Below are 26081 nucleotides of genomic sequence, written 5' to 3' on the forward strand. Positions count from 1 at the left end.
AGCGTGGACAATGACTGAGTCGTACTTGTACCTGCTGTTGAGAGACCTGAGTGCTTGTGTTATGTGGCGGATTCTAGCGCCCGACAGGCAGCTTACTGTGACCTTCTCCTTACTCAGTCTGGTGAGCGGGACGTCAGTGTGTCTGACTATGGAGTCACCTATGACAAGTATGTTTGGTGTTGTATTTGGCCTTAAGGGCAGTGACTGCTTTGCACACTGATTTTGTTGTTTATGTGTTGTTTGTGTGGTGTATTGAGTTTGCAGTTGCTTGGGTGTCTGCTTTGGAGGCCTCTGCTGTTTAGGTAAATTTTTACTCAGAGCCTCCGAGTATGTCTTAGTGTGTTTATGTGTTTGATTCAGTGGTGTGGTTGAGTTATGTGAGACTGGTATTGTGGTGTGTGTAGTTGCCTTCTCCTCCTGCCTGGTCTTGCCAGTCCTGAGTTGAGAGAGCTCAGCCTCCAGTCTGGCTAAATAGCTGCATCTCTCACAAGTGTTAGTGTTACGTGGGAGGAGGAGAGGGTTGTCCGTGTACATGAGGCAATTGTAACATTGTCTCAGAATTCCCAGATTCACCAACTGGGCAGGAGAGGACGCCAGCATCTGACCCTTCGACATGCTAGAAAGAATTATGAGTTGGTATGAGACAGAAAAGTAGTGGGCTTAGCAGGGAAGTGGGCACTCCTGGGGGTTTTGCTAGTGAGAGATTTGTATAATATAGGAGTGCTTAACCTGCAAAGAGAATGCTTATAAGACAAGGGATATGCTTATAAGACAAGTGCTGAGCTTTTTGAGAAGAAAAAGCTATTTGGAACAAGTGCTGCACTTTTTAGTGTAGGTGTAAACTGTTTAGGTTCCTAACAGAGCAGTTCTAAGGGAAAAATTGAAGAACAGACTTTCTGGAGCCAGAAAGAGTTTAACCTTATTTAACCGGCGCTGCCTGATGCTGCTCAAGTGGCAACTTCGCACTAAATCGCGCTAAAGCACGTTAAAGCGTGCTTGATAGCAGGGGCTGGAAAGAAGCAGGAATAGACCCAAAAGGGAAAATAAAACTACAGTTTCAAGTCAGTAACCACCTCTACGGGGGGCAGGGAAGCTGCTCAATGTTAGTCACTGCCACTGATCAACAGAGAGACCCTCCTTCAGCCCAAGCAAAAATGGCCTCACAGAAACTTTCAAACAGTTCAGGAACAGCAAGCCTGTAACTGAACTTGTTTAACTCTCAGAAAAGTGGGAAAAAAGCAAGATTTTTTTTTTGTTTTTGTTTTTTACAGAGATAGCAGAGGTTCACAAGTAATATCAAGTTATAACAGTGCAGTAAATGACCCCACACAAGAGTGCTAAGTCAAGGACAGAAAATATGCAAGTTTTAAAAAAAAAAGATTTAAAATTTAGTGCAAACAGGAAATTCAGCAAACAACTTTTGGTTGTGCTCTAAATACAGCTACTAATACAGAAATCAAGTTTAACAAGCCAGAAAATGCTCAAGCTAGGCAGCTATGCAGAAAAACTTAGCAAATAAACAGAGAAAAAATACTTAAAATCTCAAAAGTGGCTCCCTTCTTCTCTCAGCGTTTTTTCCTCTTGGAGGGTGCTTCACCAACAGCCAACAAGCCTGAAAAGACACCCAAACCACGAGGTAACTAGGTTTTAAGAGAGGAAGATGAAGGAGTTATGGAAATGACCCCTAGTGGCCAATAAAACTACAGTTTCAAGTCTGTAACCACCTCTACGTGGGGCAGGGAAGCTGCTCAATGTTAGTCACTGCCACTGATCAACAGAGAGACCCTCCCTCAGCCCAAGCAAAAATGGCTTCACAGAAACTTTCAAACAGTTCAGGAACAGCAAGCCTGTAACTGAACTTTTTTAACTCTCAGAAAAGTGGGAAAAAAGCAAGATTTTTTTTTTTTTGTTTGTTTTTTTACAGAGATAGCAGAGGTTCACAAGTAATATCAAGTTATAACAGTGCAGTAAATGACCCCACACAAGAGTGCTAGGTCAAGGACAGAAAATATGCAAGTTTTAAGAAAAAAACAATTTAAAATTAAGTGCAAACAGGAAATTCAGCAAACAGCTTTTGGTTGTGCTCTAAATACAGCTACTAATACATGATATGGATGGTTACTAGAAAAATGTAAAAACTTATTTGAGTATGTTCTTTTTCTAAAAATGCTAGATTGTAAACAGCACCCCTAACAGTCCTTAGAAATTAATACATCTAAGTATGATATTTTATCAATTCCAATTTCATGTGTAAATTCCAAGAATTCAGTAGTCACATTCAGATATTGTATAAATTCACCTACTAACTCTATAGGACCTTCCCATATGAAAAATAAATCATACAAAAAGCGTGTATATAGCTTGACATACGACATATATTCAGATGGAAATAAAAATTTCTTTTCCCAGACAGCCATGACCACGTTAGCATACAGGCGACCTAAAGGAGACCCCATTGCTACTCATTTAATTTGATTAAAATAATGGCTGTCATAGAAAACATAGTTATTACATAACACCATTTCTAATAAATGTGACAAGGTATTGATTTTCTGTTGACCTACTGGAATAATATCAGTAAAAAATCCCATAAACCACTCAATCCCCACATCTTGTGGGATACTAGTGAATAGATCTTTCACATCAACGCTGATAAAAATTATACTATCAATATTAGTCAAAGTTACCCCTACATTATTGCATTTCAAAAGGAAGTCCCAAGAGTCTTGATACAAATAATCAAGATAATAAAGTTTGTCTTTCAACTGTATATCAACATATTTAGCCATAAAATATGTCTTAGATTGCCCTGCATCCACTATGGGACACAATGGTGGATTATTTAAATCCTTATGTATTTTTGGTGTTCCAAAAATTATCGGCACCTTAGGGCTTTCCCCATATGTAAAAGAATGAGTTTTGCTAGAAATTTGACCCTGAGTGAGCATATCCTCCAAAAATTAATCAATTCTAGCATATGAAATATTTAACTCATTCAATTAGGCTTCAACATACGCATCTTCATATAGCATTTGTAACATTAATTGGTTATAATCAAAAGCATTCATCACCACCAAGCCCCTCCCCTTATCAGGTTGCATAAAATGAAGATCACCCCTATTGCTTTGATCATCTAACAATTTCATCTGTTCACAAGTTAAATTGCCATCAAACAATACAGACCTTTGTTGTAACAGATGTCTAAAGTCTAATTCACAAATTTCTTCAAATAATTTTAATGCAAGATGTAAATTAGGGTTAAAGGTACTTGGCACATGATATGGATTAAATTCAAGTGCAGGGGTTTCATGAAATAGCAAAGCCAAGTTCAATTTCCTAGTAAACAGCTGTAAATCTGTTAACAAGTCCATTAATTTTGCTCGCCTATTAGGAACAAATGTCAATCCTTTGCTAAAAATATCAGCATGTTCACAATCAAAATGAAATGAACTGTAATTATAGATTTTAAAGTCTCCAGTACTATTTTGCACCAGTTGAAATTTTGTATTAACTGTCTGTTCACCTACCAATTCTGGTGAAAGTTCCTCCGTTGATAAGAGGCCATTCTGTGCTTCTTCCGATTGTAAAAGCCTCCTGCTGCATTCCCCCTTTTGGAGAAGTTCATATTCTTGTTGCAGATCCTTTCCAATCTCCAAAGATTGCCCTCATCTAAAGGAACTGCCTGTTGATTCTCAGATGGCAATATTCCTACAGCAGTGTTAGTCTCTCTCTCACTGAGGATGCCATCAAACACTTTCTCTTCACTGTTGGATTGACCACATGGTGCCATTGGAATAGTCCAGCTGATCTCTTTGCAGTTTATGGGTTTTTCTTTCAGTCACAGCTTTACTATAATTGTCAACTTGGGTGAAAATGTCATTATACTGGTGTTGACAAGCACTAAATGCAATGTCCTGTTTAATCTTAACATGCAGGGTGATTATTTTTTGATTAAGTCCTTCCATTTTCACTGAGTTATGTTTAATAAGAACATCCAGGAGTTCACACCCCTACCTATCAAACATTTGGATCAACTCCTTATGTAATGCACTATTTTCCACAAGCCCTGTTGGAAACTTGCAACAACGCAAACCTTTTGGTATTTCTTTGTATTTAATACACTCCTTGAAGTAACCATTCTCATGCATTAATTTCCTATACTGCCACACCAAATCATAAAAGTCATCCAGCATTTTACAAAATGTGGGTGCAGTTCTACCAGATAGTCCTGTACCACCATCCATTTGATTTAACCACTGCTGCAAGTCTGAGCCAGAATCCATGTTATCAATATTGAAAGTAGAAGCCAAATTACCGGGTAACTGCATATGATAGTCTTGTCCCAGTGGAATACTATCCTGGCTTTCCTGACTTTCATTCCTCTGCCTCACGGTTGTTGAGTTAACGTCTCACATCCAAGAATGGTATTATGTGTCAGTTGTTGAATTAACTGGGTTAAATTAGATACAGATTGTTGTAATAATTCAAATTCCATCCTAGATACAAAAGGAACCACATCCTGCGAACTGCCAGCAGCCATACTCATAAATGACACTGTTATAAGCTAATAAAATAAATAAATAAAGCCAACAGCTCCGAACACGATTTACTTTATTACAGGTAAGCGCTTTCGGCTGAACCTCCAGCCTTCATCAGACAATAACTATCATTCTCAAACAATTTTTATACCAAAATAATTAATTAATTAACAATTAATTTAAAATCAATTAAAAACTACTACCCCCCCCCATTTACTAGAAACTAAACCAGAATCTCTCACATATTGGTTACCATACACACAGATAGAGCTTTGCTAAGATGTGTTATAGCATCTGGAAGGCATAGAACCATTTCAACACTTCCACCCTTCCAGGGTAGCATTTAGTTCACTATTAAGGACAATACAGTGGGTCCTTGTTTTTACAGACATTTCGTCTCTGGCTGTGATCAGAACTGTACGATGCAATCTTTATGGCCTAGCAGGTAATTTAATTTCAGACCATTTTACAGATTTAGCTGGACTGAGATTAACATCTTCTCTTCCAGTATCCTCTGTTACACTAGTAATTTCAACAGTTAATATAGTCTGACATACAAATGTATTTCTTTTTTCTGTCCTGCAGGACCCACTCTTGGTACATGAGTACCTGTACAAATTAGTTTGATATATAAATTACATATAATTGTTTACGAAACTCCAGTTAGCTATGCTGGCATATGTTACACATCTACTGCCCTACTTCTCCTGCCACAGCTGGTAATACCTCACATTGTCACAAGTTGTATATACATATTTTTCCCCGTTAACTTAGATAAAACATTGGCCAATAGTCAGATGAGACATGGATTTTTTTTTTTCATCTTTGGAAATTGGGACTATGGTAGTATGTTTCAAGGGGTGCAGAATTGTTCCTGTTGTAAAAGTAAGATTAATAATGTTTTGTGTTGGTCTGCAGATGTGTTTTGCCACCATTTGAAACAACTGGGTACAGTGCTAAATGTTTTTCTGACTTACTTGTGTTTATACTTTCAAGTTCCTTCAGAATCTGTTTACAAGATATAGTCATGTAGTGGAATGGTAGGAGATCACAAATAAAAAAACATTGTGTCTGCTTTATTGGCATTTTTTGTCTGTGGGTTAGGTACATTCTGGGGAGTGGAAATGGTGGATATACATGACTTTGTTATTAAGTAGTTCTGTAGGAAGAATGGTCTATCTATTTGATATGGGTTGAAGACCATTTGTCACTGATCTGAGGTTCCTTTAGAAGTGTTTGAGGGATTCTTGGCATGCCAGATGTCTATGCCTTATGTAAGCTGCTTTTGCTGTGTTAGTAGTAATGCATGACTATTATTTAAAGTTGTAAAAATGCATTTTTTGTTAGTATTGCATGGGTGTGCTTTTCATCATCACACTGTTTTAACAGACTTTTTTACGTCAAGAGTATTCTGCAGAAATGCTAAACCTTTCACTCTTCCTTTTCATTCTGGGAAAAGTCTGCTTTGTATTGGTGTAATGATGTTTAGAAGCTTAAGTAGTGCTATAACTGGATTGCATGCATTGCAAATTATATACCAGTTGATAGCTTCAAGCTGTTTACTTATAGTCTGTAATGAATGGTCTGAGAAGAGTTTAGTGGTAATTATTTATGGTATATTTTTGGTGATTTAAATGACCAGTAGGACATATGGGGTCATGATCACTGAGTGTGTTTGGTAGTATTATAGGTTCATAGGTTCATAGGTTCATACTAGGCTATCTGCCCTAGGGCATTTATAAGCCTAGCCAGAGTGTGTGTGGCTTTCACCACCCCTTAGAATGAGAATACTATACCCATTAGTTTGCTGTGCCTCTGTCCAGCAGTGATACAGAGATGATTCCCGGGGTAAACCTATGATCACCCATCCACTCGTCAAGATTTCTCTTGAACAGAGTCAGTGAGGGGCTCTGCCTCACATGGACTGGGATTCTGTTCCATAGTGTAGGGAGTCTCTGGGTGATGAATCTGTCCCTCCAGCATGTCCTATTTATATCCGTGTTGAGGTTTAAGTCTCTTGCTCTCGTGGCTCTGGTGGATTTGGATTTTTTGAGGTGGAGCATGTCCATTAATTCTGGGTTGGACATGGCCTTGTATGTCAGGCACAGATCACCTCTGAGCAGACGGTATGCGACTGAATAGAGCTGGAGTTTCTTCAGTCGGGCATCGTATGACATATGTTTGAGCCTTTATCCTTTTGGTGAGGAACTTTTGGGGTCTTTCCAACTGCTGCAGGTGTCGGGTAATGTACATTCGAATGGGGCGTTGTACTCAATCATTGGTCTGATAAGTGAAGAGTACAGGGTACAATGACCTCTCCTGATCTGGATGTGAATCCCTTCATGATCAGGTGGGCAATGTAGAAGGTCTTCCTAACCACTTTGGCAATGTGAGTGTCAAAAGAGAGGTTACTGTCAACTTGGGTCCCCAGGTCCCTGATAACTTCTTCCGTGTTTAATGGATTACCACCTATGTGGTAATTAGGGGTTACCTTGTTTTTCCCAAAGGGTATGACTATACATTTTTTGGCATTTAGCTTAAGGCCATGGCTCTGGCACCAATTATCCATTTCTATGAGACCTTTCTGGAGGATGTCTGTGTCTGATGGAGTGTCAATTATGGTGCCCAGTTTGCAGTCATCTGCAAATTTTGTCAGCCACAATTCCCCTATGTTTGCCTGCACTTCAGAAAAATAAATGCCGAACAAGAGGGGGCCCAGGACTGAGCCCTGTGGGACACCGCTTGTGACCGGCTTAGAGTCTGACATGGCACCAGCAACTCTAACCCTGTGTGTTCTGTCCTTGAGCCAGTTTGCAACACATCTTGTGACATATGGGTTTACATCTAAGCTGGTGAGCTTTTCTATGATGCCCGAGTGGGGTATTGTGTCGAACGCTTTTGCTAGGTCAAGGTAGGCTGTGTGAACTGCCTTACCCTCATCAATGGCCTTAGTGACTGTTTTGAAAAAGTCGACCAAGTTCAAGAGGCAGGATCTGCCCTTGACAAAGCCAAATTGGGTAGGATCCAGTGTCTGTAGGTCCCCAATGTCTTTATTTATGAGTTCCATTATGATCCTCTCCATAGCTTTGCAGACAAGGCTCGTCAAGCTTATGGGGCGGTAATTTCCAGGGTCCGTAGAAGCACCGCCTTTGTGGAGTGGGACCACAGTTGCCGTCACGCCATTCTTTGCACGTATCCTGTAGTAAGGCTAAGATTAAACAGCAGCCTTATGTGTGGGTTTAGTTCCTCATTGAGTTCGTGTAGCACACAGCCGGGGACACCGTCCGGTCCCATTGATGCTGTGTTTTTGCTTTAGAGAGAGCAGCTCTCACCTGGGCATCTGAGATGTTTGGGAGGCTAGACTCTGGTGGGATAGATATTTCTCCTTTTGGGGGGGAGGGAGGGGAGAAATTTGCACTGAACCTGTTTGCCAGTATGTTGGCAATGTCTGTGGGTTCAGTGATTTTTTTATCATTTTGGACTAATTCTGAGCATATCTGGGAGTTTCCACCCAGGTTTCTAACATAGCTAAAGAAGGCTTTATGATTGTCTTTTGTGTCATTAGCGATTTTTCCCTCAAAGTTGGCCTTGGATGATTTTATGAGTGATCGTAGTTTTTTGCTAGTATTGATCAGAGATACCTTCCCATTTAGGGATTTTGCTCTGTCATGTAGTAGCTTTCTCCTCTTGTTGTAGAGTTTGTTTATGGCTGGAGTCCACCTGACCGGGCGCCTGCCTTTGGTGGAAAGGGTCTTGATTTTATTAGGGATTGCTTGATCCATACATTCCTGGAGGTGCTCGTAGAAGGCATTTGTAAGGGTTTCAGCAGCGTGGGTTGTGGTTTCCACTGGCTTGGGGGCCTTGAAGGATACCACTCCAGTCTTAAGAAGTGTGAAGTTTGCTTTTGAAAAGTTCTTTACTGTGGTCTTTTTTGCTGGGGGTGGGGGCGGGATGTGGATCTCCAGTGAGATTAATTTATGGTCTGATCTCACCAATGAGGGATATACTTCCGGTGTGGAGCATATTGTCCCCATGTTTGTGATGATCAGGTCTAGTATATTTTCTCCTTTTGTGGGAATGGTGACTAGTTGTTCCATAGCATTTGAGTTTATGAACTCAAGGAACCTTTGGGCTAGGGTGTTGGGGCTTGAGTAATGTTCCCAGTCTATGTTTGGGTAGTTGAAGTCACCCAATATGATGGTGTTTGGAGAGACATTTATACTCTCCAGTGTCTTCAGGAAGGCTGTGTGGGTTTCCTGAGTTTGAGAAGGTGGTCTGTAGCATGTTACAAACTGTAGGGCAGTTTTACCTATGGTTAATTGCACCTGGATGGTCTCCGATGCTTCGTGCGTTGCCACTAACCTGGAGGTGTGGGTATCCTTTATGAATATGGATACTCCCTCCTTTTGTGGTTCGGTCCGGATTTTGGGGCCGAACGCATGATATGAGGTATAACCTGATAGTGCTGGGGTGCTCTCAGGAGCCTTGAACCAGGTTTCAGTCACAGCACAAACATCGATGTTCTCCATACTGAGGAGGGCTTGAGGGCGTGCATCTTGAGGTTTAGACTTCTGGCATTGAGCAGTATTACCCTTAGTTTTTCTCCATTTTTGTTTTCTAGGGCGGTAGGTTTATCATTTGAGCCTTGCCTAAAAAAGGCACTATGGGGGTGGCAAGAGCCTTTGCCAATATCCGGAAGCCCAGGGGTGACAGGTGCAAGCCGTCCCTTGCGAAGCAGCGTGGCTTGTCAAGCATGTCATCCCAGGCAGACAGACATTGGATCCCCTTAGAATGACACCAGTAATTAAGCCAATTATTAAAGCTGATCATTTTGTCTCTGTATTGTATTATTCTGGCATTTTTCTGTGAAGTTTATGACAATGTATATTACAGTAATGGATCCTGTTTTATGTGCTGTCCTGGTGAGTTCTGTGACTAATTGTGCTTGATATGTTTTTTGAGGGATTTAAGTAAGAGTGTCTTATGTGCTTCTAACCAGTCCAGATTGACAACTTCAAAAATAATTAGTTTACTATCTGTTGCTCATCTTGTTTTACAAGTGAAGACGAACAGGTAGGGTAGTTTGTTTATATGCTTTATTACATAGAAACACATCAGGATGGATAGCAGCAGTACAAAATATAAACAAACTGGTTAACCGACAGACTACACAGACATACATGCTTACATCTCAACAACTTACTACAAAATGGCAGTCAGGCTCGCACGTGCTCAGTATTTATACACTTGTGCAAGCCCCTAGAAAGTTTCTTAAAGGTTTACATACATATTTATCTGCATCCTCCCTCTTTAATGAATTGCCCACAATATAATGACATTTGAAAAGGAAACATGCAATTGTGCAGACAGCAAGAAATAAACACAACATTCATCTAGAACATGGTGTAGAAATGCGACCTGATCTAGTGATATAGCAATCAGAACTGGGTTTAGCAACAGAGACAGTCATTGGTGAACAACTTGCTTCAGGTGTTTTGGGATTCTTCTCAGAAACAGGGATATTTCCTGGAACGTCCTCTAGGACTGGAATGCTGGATAACTCACTCTGAGATATAGAGTCCCTCTGTCAGGTATGGTATTGCAATACAGGCTTGAACACCAGGACCAAATGTTTCCATTTCCACCTAAATTCTGTTCCTTGCGATTCCGCTATGTACGTTCTCAGCTTTGAACATATACTCTTCATGACGCCTGTCCGATAAAAACCTTTGGATGTCTGCATCCTCAGTATCTTCCCTTCTCATAAGAGACTGAGCAATTTGCTGGACTTGTCATAATAGGATTTCTGGGATAAGCGCTTCTTTAACAGATGGTCTATTATTCTTAACACATGGAACCAATAATGTATTGCTAATTGGTAGTGTGGTTCTGGTTTGTCTCGACAGAAGTCTCTATGCAGGTGAACCAAGATCTTTATCCCAAGGAACATTTTTGAGATTCACAAAATTCAAGAAAACATCACTGTTGTCTTGTTTTGACTTCTCTAGTAATTGTTTTGCACTTTAAATTGCATGATCTGCCTAACCATTTGACTGCGGCTACTCAAGGACTCAAGGCTACTTGTAACAAGAGTAAAGTCCCATTCATCAGCAAATCTTTTGAACTGCTGGCTTGTAGACTGTGTACTATTGTCAGAAATAATTTTGTGTGGACTACCATGTACTGCAAAATGATGCTTCACCGTATTAATGACAGTACTGGATGCTAGATTAGGAAGTAGGTCAGTCTCAAAACATTCCACTCGAAAATGTCTGTCACTACTGTCGACCAAGGTAGTTCAGGAATCTGGTTTAGTTGAAGTGATTCTTTCTGTTGATGCAGCTTTGTACTATTACATACAGAAAAAGATGAAAGTAGTTTCTCAATATCCTGTGACATAGAAGGCCAAAATACTAGTTCTCACGCCTTTCTTTTGGTGGAATCGGTTCCTGGGTGGCCACAATGCAAGATGATAATATACTCTTGTTGCAAGGATTTTGGAACAATGACTTTGGATCTTTCCTAATAATACCATTGTCAAACAAAATCTCATCTTTATAAGGAAAATAAGGTTGCACTTCCACTGGTAAATAAGATTGCTTTGAAGGTCATCCTTGACTGATAAAGTGGTTGAGCTTCTGAAGAACTGGATCTGTGGCTGTATGACTTGTAAGCTCATCAAAATGTGTGGAAGAAATATTTCTCACTTCCATGACTTCAAAAACAAGTTTCTCATTTTTATGCTGTTCATTGGTATTTCTGGGCGATCTGGATAAAGTATCAGCAAGATAAAGAAGTTTGCCTTTTTTGCAGACAAGATTGTAATTATACTTTTGCAATTTCAGCATCATGCATTGTAATCTGGCAGGAACTATATGCATAGGGTTTCTCAAAATAATCACTAGAGGTTGGTGATCTGTTTCAGTCTGGATAGGTTTGCCATAAATAAAATCATGGAACTTCGAACATGCAAACACAATTGCCAAGAATTCTTTCTGTACCTGCGCATACTGCATTTCAGTTTGGGTTAGAGTTCTGGATGCATAGGCTGTTGGTCTGCCCTCTTGAAGAATAACTGCACCAAGACCAAACTTCGAAACATCACATGAAAGAATAACTGGTTTGTAAATATCATAGTATCTGAGAGTTGCTGGACTGGCAATTTCCTGTTTCAAGACATCAAATGTTCTGATGTTGTTTTAACCATGACCAGGATACATCTTTGCGTGTGAGCTCTCTGAGCAGTACTGAAAGTTGGCTCAAGTCTGGAATGCACTTGCCTAGATAGTTAACCATGCCAAGAAAATGTTGTAGGGCTTGAACATTCTCTGGAGCTGGCATCTCAAGAATAGCTGTTTGGATGGAAGGATCTGATCATAAGCCTGAACTGGTAAACAAATGACCGACATAAGTAACTTCTTGTAGCCTGAATTTGCACTTTTGAGGATTCAGCTTAAGAATCACTTCAAGTGTTCTTTCCAGAACCTTCTTGGAGTTTCTGTCATAGCACACGGATACCCAGAAAAACTTTGCTCCATTGCATGCTGAAAGACAGAATTTATACCAAATGGCATTCTCAAAAATCTATACCACCCAAAAGGAGTACTGAAAGTGGTTAGCAATGAACATTTTCGATCAAACAAAATTTGCCAAAATGAACTGTTTGCATCTAAGGCAGGAAAAAGCAGTGACATTTGGCATGAGAGGAGTGACTTCTTTGACTGTACGCATTGGATTATGAGGTCTTTTCAGTGCTTTATTCAAATCTCGTGGATCAATACATATTCTGATATCATCTGAGCTTTTCTTATGAGCTACTACCATGGAGGATACCCATTCAGTTGGCTCGTCAGCTTTACAAATCACACCTTGTTGCACCATTTTATTTAGCTTGGCTTTGATTCTGCTCTGCATATGTACTGAAACTTTCTGGCTGGCCTGACAAAAGGACTGACTTCAGGGTCTAACTTCATGGAGTACACAACTGGGTGTTTGCCTAGTTTATCTTCGAAAAGATCAGCATAGGTAGAAAAAAATAGATGGGGCAAAATTAGAACAGTGGTCTTTTAAGCTAACATGATGGACTTCCTTATTAAATGAAAGTAGTCCCATTTTCAAACTGTCTCTGAGGCATAATAATGACTATACATGACTTTTGACCACATAAAATTGCAAGTTATAGCTGTTCCCAGTAGAATAACATAAAAGCACTGCTGGACCATCCGTTTAAATTTCTCCACCACCATTAGCAACAAGCTTCACACATTTTGCCAAATCAAGCTTCATACCAGCACAAACTCTAGCAAATGTTTCTGCTGACATAACATTGCTCTATGGGTCTTCCATTTATCTAAACAGTACAAAATACTTCATTTTCTGCCCATAAATCTACTAGATTGACATTTTCATTTAACACAGACACACCATCAACATAAAACGTAGGGTCACAGCTTTCTAATTGATCAACTTGTCTCTTTGAATGTTGATTTACAAAATATTTGAAAATGATTCCACTTTTTACATCTGTGGCATTGCTGACCAAAAGCTAAGCATTTTTCTCTTTTAGATACATGATTGCCACCACAGTTGCGACAGTTGAATATGAGGCTAGGTGAGCATGTTCCCTCACACTTATGCTTGTTTGCTGACTCACCCTTGTGCTTCACTGAGACTGTGCACACTCTGGAATTTGCTAGAAAGCTATGGTGTTTCACTGTGAGTGTTGCAGGACTCACAGTTACTTCCATGTGCTTGGGCCTGTTTCTTTTAACCACATGCTGCAGCCGGCCTTAAGCATAGGCCAACTAGGCGGCCGCCTAGGGCGCCGCTCTAGCAAGGGCGCTTTTCCAGTATTCATTTGGTGTAGGTAGACCAGGATGGGAGCACCAGGTGGTGTGAGGGGGCCGCCATGAAGCCCTTTTGCCTAGGGCACTAGTTGACCTAAGGCCGCTCCTGGCTGCATACTATCAACATAAGCTTTAGAAGATACTGGAAGCATGCATTTCTCATTTGTAAGCATGTTTGTGTGCTTTTCTGTAAGCTCATATACTGACAAATCTCAGTGGCTTTATTCAAAGTTAAATCACTGCCACAAAGCAAAATCTTTCCCACAGTATCATCTTTAATACCACACAAAAGTCTGTCTTTTATGAGCTCATTACTTAAACCACCAAATCTGCACGTTTTAGCTTTGTTTCTCAAGTCAGTTATATATACTGCAAAAAATTCTCCAAGCTTTTGATCTCTTGTGTAAAATAAGTACCTTTCCATTGTAATATTCATTTGGGGGTTACACATATTTCTAAATTTACATTTTAAGCACTCAGAGTCTTCTCATGACTCAGCCTGTATCACTATATGGTAGTTCCCCCTCCCCTGCAAACACTGCAGGTGCATACACAAATGAACGCTGTCCTTCTATTATGGCTTCTGAAACAGCTAAATTAAGCAGAATAAATGCCTCTGTATGGTCATCTTTATCAGAAAATGCAGCTTGTATGAAAATATCATACTCTTTCTCAAACACTCACCAGTTCTCTGCAATATTATTATCAAAGACAAGGGGACCTGGTTTTCGAAATACGTATTCCTTGCCAACAAGGTATGCCAAAACACACTGCAAATATGTCCTTTGTAATTATGTACGAACATGCACACACAGTCAGTACTTGTAAGAACATTCAAATGCACAATAAACTCTTTGAAATATTGTGAAATATGCTTTGAAATGGCTGTATTTTGTGAAATAACTGTACTGTAATACTACATAAACATGCAAGCACTTCATACACTTTGGATATCTTGAATAGCTTTAGTCAATGTGAAAAAGTAGCTCATAGCGAAAAATGTGGTCATTTTCCTTATTTTATGGGATCCTAACATTATTTTAAACATTTTCCGTAGTTATTTGAATATTTTTTTCCAAAATGTCAGAGTTTCAGACATTTTGTTTAACTAGAAATTCATTTAGAGTGTTCTGAGTGCTTCATTTTATATTTTGCGAAAAAGAAATCATTTAAGTAGGCTTTGATACCTGAAATATGTTTCTGGCCCATTTTTGCGAATTATACATGTAGTAGGGATGATCCATTCCTCTATATTCCTCCACCATTACCTGAGTGCCTCTCATTTCTGAATCTGGATTTCAGGATCCCACTTTTGACACCATGTCACTCATCTTGTTTTACAAGTGAAGACGAACAGGTAGGGTAGCTTGTTTATATGCTTTATTACATATATATGCTATACATCAGGAAGGATAGCAGCAGTACAAAATATAAACAAACTGATTAACTGACAGACTACACAGACTGCCCAAGATGTTCCTAATGAGATGACAAGAGACTGTAAATGAACAGAGAGTGCCAGGGATGTTGGTTATATGAATGCATTTTTAACTGACTTTTGTCAGTGTGTGGTATTATACTTCTGCTGTCTACTCTATATTGCATTATTTTTTTAAAATGTTTTCAAATAAATTAAGATATTCGAGGTTTTTCTCCTTGCAATATATCTATTATTGTGTATATTTTTCTGATTAGTAGCAAGTTTGATTTACCCATTGTCAATTGTGGGATCTGTTTGACTACGTACACAGAAATATCATAATCACCACTTAAACAGTCTACACTTTAAAAATGTTGAAGAAACTATAAAGTTTATGGGCTTGATGAATGCAAGTGGTCTGCTGATACAAAGTAGTTTGATAGAGAAGCATTATTTAGATCATCATGACAGAATGATCAAGCTGGTAGATATGTGCCTGGAATTCGACTTGTCATATTATTCATCAGTGAAATTTTCAGTACCTTCTATCTAAAATCAGTGAATAAAGTAAACAGCCTTAAATATAACACGATTAGCAAAAAATGAGGCATGAGTATGTGTGTGTGCATGTGTACCAGTATGTATATCTGTAGGTATAGTTGCAGGTGTGGAGCTGATTGGAGTAGGTACACTATAACAATAACCAATGACTGGGTGTGGAATATTGAAGATTTACTCATGGTTGATGTGGTTTAGTCATGAGGGCAAAACCTGTGTGATTAAACAAAGGCAACCATGGGTAAATCTTCAATATATCACACCCAAGAGTTGGTTATTGCTATTATACAATGACATTGTTTAAGAAAAAAATTACTTACTTTTCTTAAATAATGTCTTTGTATAATGGCAACATGGTGTTCTTCCACTTTCTTTCTGTATCCAGGAGCTTTCTTGATGTACTACACATGCATATGTGATGGGACTTATGTTCCAGCACTTATTTAGTACATCGGTGCTTTGGAATGGAAGCAATGGAGAAAGGAAGATTTTTTTTTTAAATAAAGTTTGAAATCCATACAGTTCAGAGGTATGATCTAGACAGGCAGGGCCAGGCTTTGGTCAACTGGTGTCCTAGGCAAAAGGGCTCCACAGTGCCCCCCCTGCACACCACCTGGTGCCCTCATCCTGGTCTACCTACACCATCCAGATTACTGGAAAAGTGTCCCTACTAGAGCGGTGCCCTAGGTGGCCACCTAGTTGGCCTATGCCTAAGGCCAGCTATGGAGACAGGGCAGAAATACAAGGAAAATCAGTTTTTTTTCTTTAGTTTTACATAATGTACCTGATTTTCCTTGTATTTTCTCTGTCCTATCTCTTTTGTACCTCTGAACTGTCTGCATTTCAAACTTTATTTTTTTTTTAAAAAGCTCAAGAAAACTGGAAAGCCATAGCATATATTAATAGAAGAAAGTCAAGGCAACCAGACTTTTTTCTATTGGTATATGCTTGATTTACAAATGGGCATGCTGGTTGGGCTGACCAATCAGTGTGCACATTTTTGAATGTCAATGACCTGTCGTGTAATAAATGATAACCTTTTGCTGCAGGCACTGTATCTCTCAAGGTGTACAACAGTCACTACTCTGTCTTTTTGTTAATGTTATTCCAAAAGGGAAAACAATGATCATTTACCTGTTTGCTGCTAATGCAATGTTCTCTAGTATTTATATGGTATAGGATTCTGTTAAGACAGGAGGATCTTAGCTAACTTAAAACTTTTATTGGGGAAAAAAAAGTATCCACTTGACAGAAATCAAATCTTAGAGCATATTTCACCTCTTCATTTTTCTTAGGTTGTTAGGATCAACATCATACAACAGACAAACAGGCTGATAATATTTGAAGTACTGAACACCGCAAAGTTACACACTTCTACTCAGATCAATAATGTGACCTGCAGAGTAATTTATTCATTAGTTTATATCAGAGGTATACAAAGAGATGTTGACTTAATGCACTGTATCATATTTATCTTTTCTGGATCAAATCTTGCGTAGTGGGGAAACACTCCGAACCATACCGAATTACTCCGTTTTTACTGAGTTTTGGGGTCCAAATGAAGGGGTGCCACGATTCCCGAGTGGCACCCCTTCATTTCTGATTTTTTTCTTTTTTTTTCTTTTTCATGCTTTGTGAGCTGACGTCATCACGTGTCTGATGATGTCAGGTCTGTCAGGGATAACAGCGTGTCAGAATTGAGCTCAAGGAGTTCACATTGTGCACGCATTTCTGGCTGGCCTGCGAGCGGGAATGGAAAGGAAAGGGCTGAATGGATTTAACCTGAACGAAATTCAGTAAGGCATGGATTTATCTAACCTGGACGGAAAGATTTCTGCAGTACGGAAATTGGCCTGCGAGCGGGAACGGAATGGAAAGGATGAACTACTGAATGGATTTAACCTGAATGGAAAGATTTCTGCAGTAAGCAGTAAGGAAATGTATTTTATTATGTTTGAATGAATTTAACCTTAATGGAAAGATTTCTGCAGTAAGTAGTAAGGAAATGTATTTAATTATGTTTGAATGGATTTAACCTGAACAGAAAGATTTCTGCAGTAAGTAGTAAGGAAATGTATTTAATTATGTTTGAATGGATTTAACCTGAACAGAAAGATTTCTGCAGTAAGCAGTAAGGAAATGTATTTTATTATGTTTGAATGGATTTAACCTGAATGGAAAGATTTCTGCAGTAAGCAGTAAGGAAATGTATTTAATTATGTTCGCGGAAGGGTGTGTGTGTGTGTGTGTGTGTGTGTGTGTGTGTGTGTGTGTGTGTGTGTGTGTATGTGTGTGTGTGTAAAGTATGTGCATGTTGCAAAACAAACAAAACTGGCAGTTGCATTTAAAAGTGTTTGTATATTTGAAGAATATCAGTAAACCTTAATATAAATGACAAGGTCTCAGCTCATATTTGCTGTGTAATCTGCATTTCTTTTCCACTTGTTTTATGTAACATATCCAGTTTTTTTTTTGCTTGTAATATTAATTTTTATGTGAGGAGTGGTACACTGAGTTGAGGATTGTCCGTGCACTGTGGCAAATTAAGTGAAATGCCGAGAATAAAACAATGCAAGTAATGCTACCCATATGTATACCAAATTAAAGCTTAATCATTTATTAGCTGTCTGATTTGATGATTTTTAACTTTTGCAAATGATAAGATACTGATTTGATTCAGTTTTCTCAGTAAAAGAAAACGGTGCACATCTAGCACAACTGTTTAGTTTTATATATATATATATATATATATCAAACGTGGCCAACAGGTGTACAAATCGATGCTACACCCCTGTTTGATGAAAAAAGGAATGAGATGTGAAAGAACGTGCAACTGCTGCATTGTACCTTCTGAAATTCAAAAATGCATCTGCATAGAGTTCAAGAAAAGAGACAGAATTTCAAGGCCAAGGGAAGCTGCTTAGAGAATTCATGAGGATGTTGATTTCACAGTAAAATGAGTGAGATATTTGAATTAGTAAGAGTTCAGGAATGTGAGTATTCAAGAATGTATGAAATGGATATATATATATATATATATATATATATATATATATATATATATATATATATATATCTGTGTGCGAGTGAGGAAACAGTTTATAACTAATGCTATGAGCTTCCTTGTTGATGCTACTGCTACCTGCTACTAACTGTTCCACATTTTGTGTTTTTGTTCCATATTTTGAGAAGAGAGTGATCCATATACTGGAAACAGAAGGTTGACAGCTATGCATAATGAAATACTAGACATCACGCTTCATATCTGCTCACTAAAGTTAATTTTTTTATGAAAATATTGATATTGAATAAGATATATCTTTAGCAAATCAGTTGAGTTTAAATGTGGTGTGCCAGGGTTCAGTTCTGTACTATCATTTTACAGCACCTAGTGTTCTGTGCATAGTTTTCAGCCTCTTAGCACAAGAATCAGGGGAAAAGGGGAAAGATAATGATGCATGAAGGCCCAAAATCAGAACAGTTGAGAAGAATGGCATAGCAGACAGAAACAGATTGAGCCACGCTATCACTTTCCAAAACCTGTCAGAATGTTAACATGGCAACTATTAAACATGGCACTACTGCCATTACATTCTGATACCTTTGCAACGCTAGCAAAGTTCGGGCCTCTCCATTATCACCCATTCCTGTCGCTTATATATGACAAATAGGAGGAAAGACAAGCATGGGGAAGATGGAATACTTTGCCTGTTTACAAAGTTATATAGCTTCATGTTTTCTCATAGAAGCAGCATGGTTTGGGTGGCAGAGAAACTTTGCCCTTGTGAAAATAATGCTTCTGTATTTAATTAAGGATACTGGGACCATTCAACAATATGCCATTTTGGTCTATTATTTCTAGGAAGATTGAGTTCAATGAAAAGATATCCAGTTATGTACTATATTAATAATGATGAAACAGTGCAGACAAAGATGGAGACCATACTAATTTCAGAATCTCTAGAATATTCTCACCAACATATGAAAAAAAGGCTTTGCAGAGAGAAATCCTCGTGTATAATTAATGCAGAGGTCTGCAACCTATGATTCTGAAGCTGCATAAGGTCTTTATGGGTGTGTGATGAGTGAAAAATAAGCAGCATTGATAAATATTTCAACATTGTTAAAATATGAAATATTTACTTGTAAATGGTTTGACACTATTAAATACAGATTTTTGGGGTTAAAATCATTATGCATAAATGTGTTCTATTCAGTTTCTTAAACAGAAGGCTGTATCTACTATGGCTTGCAGAATATTGAGTTAGTTCATAGGATTTTAAAATTAATGTTTTTTTTGTCTTTTCATATTGGTGACTTCTATATTGGTGGGAGCCGAGGCAGTTTGCTGACTGCATACCTATAAAGCCTTGTGATGCATTAAGGGTACATACAGATTGTTGGTATGATCTCTGCACAGAATTCCAACATATGTGTGATACTGGCTTGGAAGTGAAAGTTTTGACAGCCAAGTGACCGATTTTTGTAGGCAGTGAGCCTTTATTCTGATTATAGAGCATCCATCATAGCAGATGAGATTGCACTTCAACAAGCTGGGTCTGCAGTCAGACACCCAAGTAAACATATATGTAAGTAAGTAAATAAATAAAAATAATTTCATTTTTGTAACCTGGTATTTTCTAGTGACCAATATGAAACAAAACAGTTTCTGCCTAATGTGTATTCCTAGTAAGCAGTAAAGAGTTAATAGATTAGTGAATGTTGAAGTATTTTTCCAACATTTTAGTGGAAAGGTTTGTGTGGGTTACACAAGGTAGAGTTGAGCCATAAAGCTGTAAAAACTAATGAAATTCCACCAAAATAGGATGAGACTGAGAGTTAGTATTATTCTTTATTGTGATAATGATGCCATATATATGCTGGGTCAATTTATATTGTGCATAAGGAAACAGGAGTACATTTTGGTGAGTACTTAGATGAAATGCATTATGCCTACTGATAAGCTTCAGTCCCTTATATAACAGTTTGCTGCACTGGAACATAACTGCATATCAAATAAACCTCATATTGTTACAGGGGTTATCATGTGTGTGTGTGTGTATGTGTGTGTGTGTGTGTGTGTGTGTGTGTGTGTGTGTGTGTGTGTGTGTGTGTGTGTGTGTGTGTGTGTGTGTGTGTGTGGGTTTGTGTGTGACACCAGGTAATGGGAGATTGGAATGGCTGCAGGGGGACTCGTGCCATATTTTGGTTGTCTGTTCTTCAGTTTGCATTTGAAAGCTCATATCCCACAATTCCATTTGGAGTGGGTGGGGTTATGTGATTATGTTTGCAAATTTTATGCTAATCAGTGTACAGATTTGTACCTATTTTTCATGGACCTTGTCCAGGTTTTTGATGTTTCCAGGTTGAGAGGTATGGGGGAAACACAATGAGCATAACTTCCGAAGCCAAATTAAAGGATTCATAAGGTATCTGGTCTACCACGTGTCAAAGCTTACAATAAAAATTAACATATGATAGCGCCAAAACGATCATCTTTGCTGGACTATTGAGATTGTACGTTTAACTGTCACAGGGAAACTGACATTTATTTTAATTAAATCGGTGGACCTGGGAAGAATGTGCTTCTGTATTTTCTATTTAATTAGTTGACTCTGTATAGAAGAGTTGTTTTTAATGGCAAGTGCGGTGTATTCAGTCTGCTAAGAGTAACATGTTAAGTTCCACTCATGTAGTATATGCTGACTTAAACTTACCTGAGACAAGTGAAGAACTTTATAGAGTGCTTTTATTATAACTTAAGATAGATACTTGCTATGCACCTAGAAACATTAGTGCAACTTAATTTATTTTATATTTAATTTAATATGACCTATTGTCTAGAATAACTTTATCTTATGAAATACATGAATGTGTGTGAAATATAATATGTCCAGTCTTTTAAATAATCATACTGATTTTTTTAAAATAATGCAACAGTTCAGTAAAAATAAGCTTTGCTATATCATGGTTAACACAAGTAACATGATAATGTTTCCATTTTGTAAAAGGAGGTTAATACATTGGGATATTTTATTATACAGAAAAAAAATGTTTACAGCTAAGAAGACTTAGTGAATTGCAGACAAATAAATTAATGCATTCACTTTATAGATTATAGCAATACGTGTTAAGCTATGCATTGTTTAAATATTTATTCATTTTATTTCAGATGGACAGTATGAAATTGAAGAAGATATAATTCCAGACATGTCAACAGCCCAGGTGAAAGCTCCTGAGTGTGAAACTGCAGAAGAGATGGAAGTTCAACCCCTTGCTGAAGCAAGTGCATCACAGGCAGAAATAATGTTAGAATCAATTGTATCTCAAAATGAAGGAACAGAAATGGGCAGAGAAACAAAAGAAGCAGAGTTGGAAACAGAAGCAAATAAAGAAATCTATGAAAAAGATGATGAAACATTGCTTACATATGTTGAAGGGAATCCTGAGACAGGGGAGGAATGCAATACTTTTGATGAAAAAGCAACAAAAGATGAAATGGAATTCATTACTTACAATACTGAAAATGAAAAAGAAAGTGAGGCAGAGAAGACAGAGGCACAGGAGATGCAGGTTGTAGAAAAAGCTGAAGCAATAACGGCTGACAGTGAGGGTAAGTTAGATATAGCACTGGCACAAGTTGGGAGTGATGTACAGCAGGCAGAAACTATTGGGGAAACTGTGGGAGAGGAGGTAACTTCTTTGGAAAAGAGTGAGGAACAGGCAAGCAGGGATTTAGAGTTCAAAGCAGCACTGCTAGAAGGAGAAATGGAAATGGATGGTGAAGCAAACATAACACTGTCTGAAGGGGAATCACTACCTGAGGATAAGACATCACTAGAAGAGGGCAGTCAGATAAAGGAAATGAATGTCGAAGAGGTTGCTGAAGAAGTGGAGGTGGACACTGAAGCTACTAATGAAATCATAGAAACAACAGCTGAAAAGCAAGATATTCATCTCACTGCAACAGGTAGATCAACACTAGAAAATGATGAAGCTCAGAATGAATGCAGTGGTGGGGAACAAGAACAAGATTTAACTAATACTAGCATACCTGAAGCTCTGCTGGCAGATAAAGCACAAGCCGAAGAAAACACTGAGGGAGAGGTATCACTAGGAACAGGGAAAAATCAAATAGAGGAAAATGACGCAGGGAATACACTTTTGGAAATTTCTGAAGAAGCACAGCTGAAGTTAGGTAATGATGAAGCAAGTGTAGAAGAGGAATCAAAGGCAGAAGTGAATAAGGAGAAACTGCAAAATGAAGTAGAAGAACTGCAAACAGAAAGGGATACAGTGTCAGAGTATTCAAAAACTGAGAATGAACCAGAAGTTCAGGAAATACCAGATGATGGGAAGGTGGAGATCATGGTTGAAGAGGGAGCAGAGAGTGAAGAAGTCAAAACTGAAATGGAAGCAAATGCACAGGAAAATGTGAGCACTGAAGGAAACATGCAACATCTGGATATGGAGGAAAATAAAAAAACAGAGGCAGAAGATATAAAGCTTCAAATCAGGGAAGAGGAAGAAGAACAAGTTAAAGAAGTTGCTGAGGCAGAAAATAATATAACTGAAGGGGAAGCCAAGCCAGAAGCCTTACTAACTGAAATTGATGTAGCACATTTACAATCTATGGATACAATGGAGACATGTGGTGCACATGCTGAAGATGGCACTGGTGCAGAAAAAGCAGTGACTGAAATGAAAGTTGAAGTACAAGAAGTGTCTGCAGAAGTGAACAAAATGGAAGAAATATCAGAATCAAAAGAAACAGTTTCTGAGGAAATTCCGGTATTTGGAGAAGGTGAGACAGTAGATGTACCAGTAGAAGAAACCAAGGCAATGGAGGTAAATGAGGGAGTAGAAGCTGAGATATATAAAGAAGTTGTTGGAGGGGAGTGTGTGGCTGAAACAGTGCAGACTGATCAGGAAACAGAGGCACAAGTGATGCCATTTGAGGCAGAAGTTGATAAAGAAAATGAACAAAGTGTGGCAGAGCTAGTGACCGAGGCAGTAACAGATGAATCTGAGCTTGAGAAAGAAAAAGTAGACTCTGAAGAAATAAATGAAGTTGGTATAGAAATTGAAAGAGAGCAGATTCCAGTCAAAACAGAAGTTGCAATGCTAGATGCTGTGACTGAAGATACTAGTGTAGAAACTGAATCAGCTAAAGGGGAAGCAGATGGGTTAGTGGCTGAAGGAGAATCAGAGCCAGAGAAAGGATCATCTACAAAGGAGGATGTATGTGAGTCTGAGCCAGCGAGCACACTTGCTGAAGATAAAGCAGTGCCACAGGAAATAATTGAAATAGGGGGAATGGCCAAAGAGATAGAGGCTGAAAGGGATGTTGAGGTATTAGAAACTCAGATTGAAAACCATACAGAAGCATCAGAAGAAATTGTTGAAACAGAGGGAGTAGTCAAAGAGATGGAAGCAGACAGTGAGGTTGAGGCATTAGATACTCAGAATGAAAACCATACAGAAGCATCAGAAGAAATTATTGAAACAGGGGGAGTAGTCAAAGGGATGGAGGCTGAAGGGGATGAAGGGGATGTTGAGGCATTAGATACTCAGAATGAAAACCATACAGAAGCATCAGAATTAATTGTTGAAATAGGGGGAATGGCCAAAGAGATGGAAGCAGATCAGGAGATTGAGGCATTAGATGCTCAGAATGAAAACCATACAGAAGCATCAGAAGAAATTGTTGAAGCAGGGACAGGGGGAGGAATCAAAGACATGGAAGCTGAAGGGGATGAAGGGGAGGTTGAGGAATTAGATACTCAGAATGAAAACCATACAGAAGCATCAGAAGAAATTGTTGAAATAGGGGCAATGGTCAAAGAGATGGAAGCAGATGGGGAGGTTGAGGTATTAGATGCTCAGAATGAAAAACATACAGAAGCATCAGAAGAAATTGTTGAAACAGGAGGAGTAGTCAAAGAAATGGAGGCTGAAGGGGCAGTTGAGACATTAGAAACTCAGAATGAAAACCATACAGAAGCACCAGAAGTACCAGCGGAAGGTGGAACTCTGGTGGAGGAGGACCAGGTAGCCATAGAACCTGAGACAGATAAAATGGTTGAAAGTGCTGGAACAGAAACAGTAGAAGGACTTACAATACAGGAACTGGAAGTTCAAGGTGAAAGTAAAGAGGAGGCAGAGACAGTGGGGGAAAAGGCTGAAGAGGAAACTCAGGAAAATGATGAAGGTGGGATACCAGATAAGAATCAAACAGAGGTACAGGAGACACAAGAGAAAACAGGAGCAGAATTGGCTGCACAAAAACAATTTATGTCAGAAGAGACCCAAAATGATGAGGATATTGTGACAGAAGAGATGCCAGCTTCAGCTGAAGCTGTGCCAGAAAATGAATCGTTGAAAGAAAATGAGCTATCTAAAGGAAATGATATACAAGCTAATGAGTCTGTGACTGTACATTTGCATACTGAAGGGCTGGAGGAAGATAAAGGAGAAGGAGCACTAAGTGAGGGAAAAGAAACTTTAGGTGAAAAAAATACTGAGGTATTTGTGGTATCAAATGGTGTGAAAATAGAAAAAGTGTATGGGCAAGCAGAAGTGGAATGCCAAGAAGAGGAAGTGCTAGCTATAGAAACAGCATGTGTGGAAGAAAATGAAGCAGCAGAACAGGCAACTGTACAGGCAGATGTGGAAACTGGGTTTGAGCAAGCACAGACCAATGCAGAAACTAAGGCAGATGCAACCATAGCCACAGATGAAACTGAGGTTGAAGCAATTCCAGTAAAAGGAGAAACAGAAGCAGAGGAGGCAGAAAGTGAACCAGTAGGTAAAGTTGAGGAAATGGAGGTTGCAGTGAAAGCTGAGACTGAGGAAGCTTTAGTAATACTGGAAGCTAAGTCTTATAGTGCACCAGGTGGAGACCAAGCATTGATATGTCCTGTTGATGAGGAATCCATGAGAGATGAGCAGCAAACTGATGGGGAATCCAAGACAGAAAATGAACAAGTAGAAGGGACAGTAGAGGCACAGGAGGATGAAGCCAATGTAGCACTTGTTGATGGAGTAGGAGAAGGGCATACTGAATGTACAGATAATGCAAAGGAAGAACAGAGTGAAATAAAATCTGAAACCAATCAGGCTCCTAATGAAGAGGAAACTGAAGTAGGGGATTTAACTCCTGAAGAAAAAACTGAGATAAGTATTCTGGGACCTGAAGAGGAAGGTGGGATAGAGGAAGCAACTGTAGCAGAGCTAGGTGAATCTGAAAGACAGCCAGATGAAGGGGAATCTGAGGCTAAAAATGCACAGATTACAGAAAATACTGAAGGAGTAGAGACAGTCTCTGATGGAGAAATGATTACGCAAGAAATACAAACTGAAGTGGCAGATGAGATTAATGAAACAGCATCTGTTGAGCAAAATGAACAGAAATCAAACATTGAAGAGGCTACTGAAGTTGAAAGTATACCCACTGAAGGCGCAACTGAAGTAGGAGGAGAAAGCGAAGGAACAATTCTAGATGGGAGTTGGTCTGAAGGATTAAACAAAATGGCAGAAATGGAGGATGCTGCCTCTGCAAATCTGACTGATGCTCATGTAGTATCTGAAACTTTAGTTGAATCAAAATCATCTGAACGTAATGAACTCCCTGAACCTTCAGCATCCTCTGAGGTATAGTATCCGCTAATTGTTTATGATATTCCTGTTGCATGTTAAATCTAGAAAAATAGAATTTAG

General features: G+C 38.9%; 1 protein-coding gene across 4 annotated transcripts in view; it reads left to right on the forward strand.

The window, feature by feature from the left end:
- Positions 1–26081, forward strand: part of ERICH3 (glutamate rich 3) — a 1772788-nt gene that overhangs the window by 1716238 nt on the left and 30469 nt on the right. For all 4 annotated transcript variants that reach the window (XM_044085800.1, XM_044085803.1, XM_044085802.1 and 1 more), the window contains one exon: positions 21535–26015. In XM_044085800.1, coding sequence (XP_043941735.1) covers positions 21535–26015 — 4481 coding nt within the window. The remainder of the gene's footprint in view (positions 1–21534; positions 26016–26081) is intronic.

Source organism: Protopterus annectens, chromosome 10.part0, assembly GCF_019279795.1.
Source record: "Protopterus annectens isolate FY-2018-M chromosome 10.part0, PAN1.0, whole genome shotgun sequence".
Classification (NCBI taxonomy): Eukaryota; Metazoa; Chordata; order Ceratodontiformes; family Protopteridae; genus Protopterus; species Protopterus annectens.